This window comes from Tupaia chinensis, unplaced genomic scaffold (assembly GCF_000334495.1).
Source record: "Tupaia chinensis unplaced genomic scaffold, TupChi_1.0 Scaffold149011_1, whole genome shotgun sequence".
In the NCBI taxonomy this organism is placed as follows: domain Eukaryota; kingdom Metazoa; phylum Chordata; class Mammalia; order Scandentia; family Tupaiidae; genus Tupaia; species Tupaia belangeri.
The window spans coordinates 646,174-656,417 of record NW_006208857.1 but is presented as its reverse complement, the minus strand read 5'-3'; the positions used below and the strand labels follow the sequence as shown (position 1 = coordinate 656,417).

The following is a 10,244-nucleotide window of genomic DNA, read 5'->3' as shown; positions in this document are numbered from 1 at the left end:
CTCAAACCATGATCGACTACATGGGGGTCCAGCGACACAGCCATTACGCCAACTGCTGGTCCCCACAATGGCTAAGTTTTAACAAAGAACTGGCTACATTAGGGCTCAAAACCAACTAAGAGCTGGTTTTCTTTCTTTTTTTTTGGTAGGTAGATTTTAGGGCACTTGCCCTCACCAGAAAAACAGACACAGAAAGCGAGAAATCACCCCCAGCGGATGGCCACACTAATCCCTTCTCCTCCATTCTCTCAGAATGAGTTTTAAGCCACCGGATCCAGGACACAAACCATGATTTACTGTGTGGAAGTCTACCAACATACCTTTATGCCATCTGCTTGGTCCCAGGGCAGCAATTTCTATTTGCTAACTACAGTCTAACAAAAAGTGCAAATCCCTAAGATCTGCTGATCCCAGAAAGAATAGGGTAATAAGTCACCCAGACAACCATGTAGCCATTTTCAGAAGCCCACTCCTTGACTGCTAGATAAAAACCCCTCCTTGCCCCTGCTCCTTTTCACAAGGCAACCCATTCTGGACTTGTCTTTGGGACAAGAAAACTTGGGAGCTTGTCTTTCCGGCTTCTAGTTCTTCCTGATCGAGTACACGAACTCGGCAACCCAGAGATCCTGCAACATTACTATTTCCTTTACCTTTTCCTCTTTTCAAAACACGCAGTGGTTCAACTACCCAGGCCATCCCTGCCACTAAACTTGCAACAATTGTTCCCTTCCTCTCTATTTCCGTTTCTCCCACTCACTCTCATTCACTACAGCGTCCCTCCCGGCCTAGGCAGCCGTGCAGCTGGGATCGCCACCCGCTTAAAGCTCCTACAGCCACTACAGACTCGACTGTGAACAGGTTCCCTCTGTAGTGGCTATCGCTCCTCTATAAATAAAGTTTTATTGAAACATAACAGAAAAAAAAAAAGGCGGCCGTCATTCTTGCTCCAGCAGCCAATCAGAGAGTAGGATGCCTGCGTCCCTCCCGGGACCTTCTGCGGTAGGAATGCGGGGCGGGGCATAAACCAGCCTCCTAGGAGCGGAAGTAGGGCCGGAAGCCGGCCATAGAGTTTAGTGGCCAGAGCGGCTCTACAGGGAGGTGGCAGGGAAGCCTCGAAACAGCTGCCGGAGGGGCCGGAGCGCCGGCCCCGCCCCGTGCACTGGGAGACGCAGCGTGCCGGGCAGGTAGCGGCCCGCAGAGGCTGGCCCAGGGTACGACGGGGCAGGCGGCGGGAGCCCACGGTCTCTGGGCGGCTTCTTAAAGGGAGGGGGCGGAGCCACATGGAAGGATCGCGGTGGGGGTTGAGGTCACGTGTTTGAGGGCACGTGCGGGACACAACGGCGAGTTGAGGGATCATCGTCGTTGGGGCGGACGCCATGTGACACCTCTGCCCCTGCTGCTGTGTCTTGGGGTTCAATGGAGTGCACGTTCTGGGGGTTTAGTTCTAGGGAGGCAGTGGGTGTGGCAGTCCAGGGAAACAGCCAAAGTCGTAGATCCACGTTGTAGACCGCTCCGTGTTTGATTCCTCACTACGGAAGCGTCCTGGTGCCTCTCTAATCCAGCCCTCGCCCTGCCCATCCTGCCAGACTACAGGGAGCCCTAGCTTCACCTCCTTTTTCCTTGCAGCTCCGGACATCCTGAGCCCAGGTGCCTCCAGCTCAGTGCAGCCATGAGTGCGGAGGTGAAGGTAACAGGGCAGAATCAGGAGCAGTTTCTGCTCCTGGCCAAGTCGGCCAAGGGGGCAGCTCTGGCCACGCTCATCCACCAGGTGCTGGAGGCGCCTGGTGTCTACGTGTTCGGGGAACTGCTGGATATGCCCAATGTTAGAGAGGTGGGTTGCTCGCCGAATAGCCCACAGGAACCTCTTGGGACAATGTGAATTTGACATGTGTGGACAGGGCTCATTTTGGAGCCTCCTATCCATTCAGTTGAAGACAGCTATGGTGATGACAAACTAGCCACTTACACACAGTAAACGAGTAGACCCCTTAGTTTTACCTCGGAGATGATCTATAAAACCCAGTATGTCCGAACCAGCAGTTTGCTAATGGCTATGTCGCTGGACTCCCATGTAGTCAACTGTGGTTCGAGTCCTGGACCCAGTGGCTTAAACTCATGGTGTGTGCTCAAGATCGCGAGAGGAGAATGGAGGAGAAGGGGTTGCCATGTGGCCATCCCCCCTGGGGGGGGATTTCTCGGTTTCTGTCTCTCTGTTTTTCTGGCGCACACATGTGCCCTATAGCAAAAACCGCTCAAAAAACCCCACAAAACCCAGTATGTTTGTTTTTAAGCCGAAGAGCTGGTCATTCAGGATAGGAGGCCTAAGTTCCAATCGTTGGGCCCCAATGTAATAGCATCACCTCGTCAAGCCATTTATTTTAGGGTCTCAGTTTTCTCTTAAAATTGGAAATGATAGGGGCCAGTGGGTGGAGTGGCGGTGAAGGCGCTGGACTCCCACATAGCCAACCACAGTTTGAGTCCCAGACGTGGAGGCTTGCTTTCTCACTTTCCTCTCTCTGTCTCTCTTTGGTGAGCACAGAGGCCCTATAACAGATTATAAAAAATTTACTAAATAAAGTTAAGTAAATGTCTTTTTCAAAAATTGGAAAAGCTATAGCACAGCCCCTCACTGTTATTGTGGAAATCAAGTGAAATTATAGGAAAGTGTAAACCAAACCTAGTACAAGAGGGAGGAATAAACGTGTTCACACAGCCTGTTCGTCTCCCGTGCAGCACACGTTAGGGTGGGTAAGGGAGAAGGCGTCTGCTTCCCAAAGACACAGGGCAGGCAGCTCGGACACAGAGGGTATTCTCACAGAAGTGGCAGGCGGTGGTGTGCAGTAAACAGCCACGTTTTCTAGGACTTCTGTCTTGAGTCCATGGCTTTAGCCTTTGTGGATCATTGTGGGGTGGAGAACACTGGCTGCCTTTTCCCCCCTGCTTTCATCTGCAGTGGAACTACAGAGGATCCATCAAGGTGAAGAAAGTGTAGTGCTGAATTCAAATCAAATTCCTGTTGAGTATTCTGCTTGTGGTCTGGGAGTGCCAGAGAAGGACGAGAGTGGGCTTACCCTTCTGCAGCTTACGCTCCAGTTGAAGACATAAGATGAATGGGTGTACATCTGTAATTATTTAGCACGTATTTCTTGAGAAAAATCAACTACACACAGCTCTGCTAGGTTCCAGTGGAATACCAAAGACTGGTTGATAATGCTGTTGGAAGATGCTCTTAGATAGCACCCTTCTGGCAGGAATTGATTAAGTGCCAGAATGAGCCATCAGTGAAAGGAGGAGAGGAGATCTATATGGGCTGGACTGGGTGATACAAGACGGCCTCAGGTCAGGGCGAGGTGGGTCTGAAGCAGAGGCCACAGATGTCTCAGCCCTGCAGCTGTCAAAGATGAGTGGTGCTGAGACAGGAGTCTGATAAGAGTATGCATGGACTTCTCAAAAAGTTCTTGCAAAACACATACTATGAAAAAAATGCTTGGATTTAAAAAATCTTTTGCACCAGAATAAACTTGTACATTAATTCCATTTTTCTTTCTCTTTTTTTTTTTTGAGAGAATTTTGCTATAAGGCGCGTGTGCTTGCTGGAGAGAGACAGACAGAAAGCGAGAAAGCACCCAGCCAGGGGAGGGGTGGCTGTGCTGCAATCCCTTTTCTTCCATTCTCCTCTTGGGATTTTGGGCATGTGCACACGTGCGCCTGGCGAGTTTTAAGCTACTGAGTCCAGGACTTGAACCATGATCAACTGCATGGGAGTCCAGTGACATAACTATTATACCATCTGCTGGTCCCTTTCTTTTTTTTTTCTTTTTCATTTTGCTTTGGCGAGGTTTTTGCTATAGGGCGTGTGCGCTTGCCAGAAAGACAAGAGAGAGACAGAAATCATCCCCCAGGAAGGATGGCCACGCCGCAATCCCTTCTCCTTTCTCCTCTCGGGATCTTGGGCATGTATGCACATGTGCCTGGAGTGAATTTAAGCCACTCGGTCTGGGACTTGAACTGCAGTCAACTCCATGGGAGTCCAGCAACATTACACCAACTGCTGGTCTCCATTTTTCTATAAACTATTTGAAGTAACCTCGCACTACAGATGGACTAAAAGATACTCAAATTCCAAAATATTTAACACACTCAGGACATACTTTGTAGTGCCTGGTGTCTGTATCTGGATTTTGTTTAGTAATTATTGTTTGTTTATTTTTATTATTTTATTTTGAGCAGAGAGAGACACAGACAGAGAGAAAGGGAAAATGAGAAAGCAAGCTGCCAGGTCCAGGACTTGAACCGTGGTTGGCCATGAGGGAATCCAGTGTCTTATTTACTGCACCACCTCCTGGACCTTGATTTGTTTTGGTTTTGTTTTTTTTTAAAGAATTATTTAACTTTATTTATTTGTTTGTCTGTTTATTTATTTATTTATTTTAATTTGACCAGAAAGGACAGACTGAGAGAGAGAGAGGGCAAGTGAGAAAGCAAGCCACCAGGTCTGAGACTCAAACCACGGTCGGCCATGTAGGAGTCCAGAGCCCTCAACCACTGTGCCACCTGGCAGCCCCTGTGTAACTAGATTCTGAACATGGATGCTTTCAAGCCTGAATTGGGGTAGGAATTGGATGGCGCAAGGAGGCAGAGGGCGTTATGGTAGGGTGGAAGTGAGCCCTTCCTGCTCTGAGAGCCATCCCAGAGGCCTAGCCAGGAGAGGTAACATCAGCCAGGAAAGCGGGGCCAGAAAGTGGAGTTCAAAGAGGGTAAGCGGGGAGGGCAGAGGGAGGCCCTTCCTGTGACCTTGTCTTCCATCATGTCCTTGCAGCTGGCTGAGAGCGACTTTGCGTCTACGTTCCGACTGCTCACAGTGTTTGCTTACGGGACATACGCTGACTACTTAGGTAACTGGAGGGGCTGGGGCTCAGGACATACGCCGACTACTTAGGTAACCCGGGGCTCGGGACATACGCTGACTACTTAGGTAACCGGAGGGGCTGGGGCTCGGGACATACGTCGACTACTTAGGTAAGCAGAGGGGCTGGGGCTCGGGACATACGCTGACTACTTAGGTAACTGGAAACTGGAGAGGCTGGGACTCAGGACATACGCTGACTACTTAGGTAACCGGAGGGGCTGGGGCTCGGGACATACGTCGACTACTTAGGTAAGCAGAGGGGCTGGGGCTCGGGACATACGCTGACTACTTAGGTAACTGGAAACTGGAGAGGCTGGGACTCAGGACATTCGGGGACCCGGGACATACGTTGACTACTTAGGTAACCGGAGGGGCTGGGGCTCGGGACATACGTCGACTACTTAGGTAAGCAGAGGGGCTGGGGCTCGGGACATACGCTGACTACTTAGGTAACTGGAAACTGGAGAGGCTGGGACATACGTCGACTACTTAGGTAAGCAGAGGGGCTGGGGCTCGGGACATACGCTGACTACTTAGGTAACCGGAGGGGCTGGGGCTCTGGACATACGTCGACTACTTAGGTAAGCAGAGGGGCTGGGGCTCGGGACATACGCTGACTACTTAGGTAACCCGGGGCTCAGGACATACGCTGACTACTTAGGTAACCAGAGGGGCTGGGGCTCAGGTCATACGCTAACTACTTAAGTAACCGGAGGGGCTGGGGCTCGGGACATACGCTGACTACTTAGGTAACCGGAGGGGCTAGGGCTCGAGGAATGGAGATGGGAGAAGAGCAGTTTCTTGAGGGACTTTGAGGTAGTGTTAGGTAGACACCCTTGGTGCACAGGGTCAGGGTCAAGACCTGAACTGACATGGAAAACAAGGCAGGGAAAGGAGGCTGGGGTTCCCACGGAACTGAAATCGGGGTTCCCTACCCTTTGTCTTTTTCCCCAGCTGAAGCCCGGAATCTCCCTCCCCTCACGGAGGCTCAGAAGAATAAATTGCGACACCTATCGGTTGTCACCCTGGCTGCCAAAGTTAAGGTAACAGCTCCTCCCGCTTGCCCTGAGCCTGGTCTGTCCCAGGAGGCTGCCCTGGGACAGCCCCTGCCCAGGCTCTTGCTTCCTGCCCTGTGCCCCTCACTTCCTCCGCAGTCGTAATGGGGACCTCACTACTGCACTTCTGTACTTTTGTTCAAAAGAGCAGTTAGGAAGCTTTTTCTTTTTTAGAATTGCTTATTTAATTTTCTTTCTTTTTTTTTTTTTTTTGAGAGATTTTTGCTATAGGGCATGTGTACTCACCAGGGAGACAGAAAGCAAGAAATCACTTCCTGCAGGGATGGCCACGCCACCAATCCCTTCTCCATTCTCCTCGGGATTTTGGCCATGCACGCACACATGCCTAGTGTGAGTTTTAAGCCACCAGGTCTGGGACTCGAACCACAGTTGACTACATGGGAGTCTAGCAACATGACCATTAAGCCATCCCGATTATTATTTTTTAATTTGCTATAGGGCATATGCGCTCACCAATGAGAAAGAACAAGGGGAAGTTAGAAAGCAAGCTGCCAGGTTCAGGATGTGAACCCTGGTCAGCTATGTGGGAGTCCAGCACCTTAACCACCATGCCCCCTGCTGGCTAGGGAGCTTTTCCTATGTTGTTCAACAATTAACCACCTTCCCCACTATATAAAATCCTTCACAGGCAAAGTCTCTGTGTCAAGAACAAGGTTCTCCCCTGATGAAATGCTAGGCTTCTATTTGTTAGAATAAAAATAGGGGCTGGCAGGTGGTGTGGTGGTTGGAGTGCTGGACTCTCATATGATTGACCACAGTTCGAGTCCCAGACCTGGTGACTTGCTTTCTCACTCTCCCTCCCTGTCTCTCTCTGGTCAAATTCAAATAAATAAATTAATTAAGTTAATAATTCTTTATAGGTAGACACACACATGTGTGTGTATAGATATGACACAGAAGTATCTGTTTCTGTGAGGCTCAGTGTTCTGTCAGACACCCCACTGTTCAAACTGTGCAGTTGCTGCTCGACTCTCAAGTTCTCATGATTTTACTTAAGCCAGCCTTTCTATTATGGGATGCCTGGGGAAGATGGTTTGGAGGTGAGCGGGCTGTGATTGGTAGTAACTACAGACCTCTCCCCACTCGCACTGTGTCAGGCTGCCTGGACCCGGCTGTGCGGTACCCCAGCTGTGGCTCAGGGACTTGACAGGCAGATGTCACTTCTTCCTCTGGTTTGGAGAGAGTGATAGAGAGCGTAGTTAAGCGTGTCCCTCTCCGGTGCTGTCTTAGAGGTGGGGTAGCAGTTCTCATTTTGCCTCAGAGCCAGCCTTTTAGAGGAACAGTCGAGGAATAGTTGGGCAGCTGGGCCTGGGCCAGGGGGGAAGGGGAGCCGGAGTCTGGGAATGCCTCTCCAGCACGGGGCTCAAGTCCGGCCTGACTCCCGGGCCCCAGTGCATCCCGTACGCAGTGTTGCTGGAGGCCCTGGCCCTGCGAAACGTGCGCCAGCTGGAAGACCTGGTGATCGAGGCGGTGTACGCCGACGTGCTTCGTGGCTCCCTGGACCAGCGCAATCAGCGGCTGGAGGTCGACTACAGCATCGGGCGGGACATCCAGCGGCAGGACCTCAGTGCCATTGCCCGGACCCTGCAGGAGTGGTGAGACCTGCTTGCTGGCCTGTCCATTGCCTTCACCTCAGCAAAGGGAGCGGTGCATGGGCAGGGGCTGGGCAGGGGCTGGGCAGGGGCTGGGCAGGCTGCACAGGGGGAGTGAGAGGAGGAAGGGAAAGCGCCTTCCTGCAAAGCTGCAGAGGGAAGGAAGGAAGGAAGGGTGGAGGGGCCCTGGGCATAGGAGTCCCAGGGCCTTGGTGTCCGAGCTGGGGAGGGAGGGGAGAGGCACGCTAGAGGGCGTCCTCGCTGGGAGGTGGGTCACCTGTCTTGGGCTGGAGTCGCTCTGCTGCTCTGTAACCACCGTTGTCCAGCCAGCGCCTCTTCCTGTTTCCCTGTCTGGCATCAGGTGTCTTTATTCACTAAGTCGCCCTTCTTTCTCTCCCTCTAATTTGCCTTACGGTGTCTGTACGCACAGGGTAGAGTGAGAAAGCACCCTCAGGGAGGATGCCACACTGCAGGCCCTCCTTTCCCCTCCTTGCGGGATTTTGGGCACACATGCACATTCGCCCAGCATGCTTTCCAAGCTGCCTGGTCTGGGACTTGGGCAGCAGCCAGCCACGTGGGATCCAGACACCTTAACCGCTGCGCCCCTGGCTGGCCCCGTTGCCCCCAGCCTCCTCTGCCCGTTTTGTTTTCCTGTCTTGCACATCCCCCCAGCACGTCCTTACCCTGCCCCGTCCTGTGGGGGTGTGGGGGTGGGTGGAATCCGGGGGCCCTGAAGAGGGCTCCCATCCAGGCGTGGGCAGGGATGCAGGAGCTGAGGTTCCTCGGGAGCCCGCCGTCACAGCGACACCTGGGTCTCCCGAGTCCTGCAGGTGTGTGGGCTGTGAGGTGGTGCTGTCGGGCATCGAGGAACAGGTGAGCCGTGCCAACCAGCATAAGGAGCAGCAGCTGGGCCTGAAGCAGCAGATCGAGAGCGAGGTGAGCAGGAGGCCGAGGCCGAGGCCGAGGCCAAGGCCGAGCCCGGCTCCTCCGGCTAGGGCCGCTGGTCCTGCACGGGCGGGCTTGGGCAGGCGCCCTCAGGTTCTGGAATCTTCTGTTTTTTGGGAGAGGTTTTCACTATAGGGCGCGTGCGCTCACCAGACAGACAGAGAGAGAGACAGAGAGACAGAAAGCGAGAAATCACCCCAGGGGGGATGGTCACGCCGCAATCTCTTCTCCTCCATTCTCCTCTCGGGATCTTGGGCACGCACGCACACGCGCCTGGCGTGAGTTCTAAGCCACCGGGTCCGGGACGCGAATTGCAGTCGACTACGTGGGAGTCCAGCGACATAGCCATTACGCTAACCGCTGGTTCCCAAGGTTCTGGAATCTTCTTGCTATCCCCATTTCTTTCATCCTGGTAGGTGGCCAACCTTAAAAAAACCATCAAGGTTACGACAGCGGCCGCAGCCACGTCTCAGGACCCGGAGCAGCACCTGACGGAGCTGAGGGAACCAGCTCCCGGCACCAACCAGCGCCAGCCCAGCAAGAAAGCCTCGAAGGGCAAGGGGTGAGCCTGCGTGCCGGGGCCACAGCTTTGGGCGCCTGCTCTCGCCTCAGGGCGCCGTTGCCCCGCTGCTTTAGTGATTTGCGTGGGGGTGTGGGAGTGAGGGGAGCTCCAGGGTTCAGGGGTGCCCACACCTCGCTCTCTTTCTCTCCCCCCACCTTGTCAGGCTCCGAGGGAGCGCCAAGATCTGGTCCAAGTCGAACTGAAGGGACGGCCGTTTCTTCCCTGGAGACGTGGGGTCCCCGCTGCCTACCTGCCTCTTAGGAGTCCTCAGAGAGCCTTCCTGTGCCCCTGGCCAGCTGATAATCCTCGGTCCTGCCCCACCCCTGCCCAGCAGAGCCCGCCCGTGGGGAGGAGGCGCGCACAGGCCGTGCTGTCTGCACTCTCCGCCCTCCTGAGCTCTTGTGTCTCGTTGCTCCCACCCCTGCCGGGCTGTCTCCCAGATTTCTTAAGACCTCAGCGTCTGTCCCTGGTCATTGCATCCTCCACTGAGTAGGAGGTGGCCCGGAGGGGGCTGCTCTGTCTCTAGCAGAAGGTGACACAGGTATCCCTCCTCCCCCCATCCCTGCATGCCTGCCCCCCAGCACTCCCTACCCCACCGACGGGCAGCATCGAAGAGCCTGAGAGTCCCGGGAGCCGGGCCGCCATTCGAGGAGACCGGGCACCCTCATCCTGGAGCCCTGTCACGCTGCAGCTGTTCCCTCTCTTGGGTCCCGGGAGTGCTGCTGCCCAGTGACCCCAGGGCCTGAGGGTGACTATTTCCTCGGAGTTTGAGAGGTGGTTCTCTCTCGACCTGGCCACCATGGAAAGCCTGTTGGCAGTCCTGAAAGGGTTTATATCTCCTCCTGTGAGTTCGGTGGGGAAGCGGTATAGATTGTATTAAGAAGAAGAAAGAAAAGGTATATATGCATATATCTATATATAATATGACACAAATAAATCTATGAGAGGTCTATCTGTAAACATGCCCCCAAGCACGCGTCTTCTGTCTGCGATGTTCGTGGGTGGGAAGAGGACTCATTCTCAGTACCCTCACAGAGTGTGGGCTGAAGAGAACCAGGTCCTGTGTGCCATGTCCTTGCCTAGCAGCTGGGGCCAGGCTTGGTGGCCTTGGACAGGTTGCTCTTCTGTGTGTCTGGGTTCGTTGAAAAGTAACGGCTCGT

At 53.7% G+C, this 10,244-nt stretch overlaps 1 protein-coding gene across 3 annotated transcripts; it reads left to right on the top strand.

The window, feature by feature from the left end:
- Positions 1-1,167: 1,167 nt before the first annotated feature.
- Positions 1,168-10,044, top strand: COPS7A (COP9 signalosome subunit 7A). 3 transcript variants are annotated; one of them, XM_006170803.3, is made up of 8 exons: positions 1,168-1,211; positions 1,627-1,831; positions 4,820-4,895; positions 5,864-5,952; positions 7,378-7,580; positions 8,408-8,513; positions 8,939-9,084; positions 9,248-10,044. In XM_006170803.3, the coding sequence occupies exons 2-8, from the start codon at positions 1,670-1,672 to the stop codon at positions 9,285-9,287; spliced, it is 822 nt and encodes a 273-aa protein (XP_006170865.1). In that variant the 5' UTR covers positions 1,168-1,211; positions 1,627-1,669; the 3' UTR covers positions 9,288-10,044. The 3 variants fall into 3 exon arrangements, with proteins under 3 accessions (XP_006170865.1, XP_006170864.1, XP_006170866.1); XM_006170802.3 differs by lacking the exon at positions 1,168-1,211 and adding an exon at positions 1,328-1,545; XM_006170804.3 differs by lacking the exon at positions 1,168-1,211 and adding an exon at positions 1,337-1,423.
- The last annotated feature ends 200 nt before the right edge of the window (positions 10,045-10,244 follow it).

What these genes read in the sequence shown, in the direction of transcription:
- COPS7A (XM_006170803.3), top strand. Translation starts at nt 1,670, where the DNA reads ATGAGTGCGGAGGTGAAGGTAACAGGGCAGAATCAGGAGCAGTTTCTG. An exon ending in GACATACGCTGACTACTTAG is followed by an intron (nt 4,896 to 5,863) that starts GTAACTGGAGGG and finishes CTTTTTCCCCAG; the next exon opens with CTGAAGCCCGGAATCTCCCT. An exon ending in AGCAGCAGATCGAGAGCGAG is followed by an intron (nt 8,514 to 8,938) that starts GTGAGCAGGAGG and finishes TCATCCTGGTAG; the next exon opens with GTGGCCAACCTTAAAAAAAC.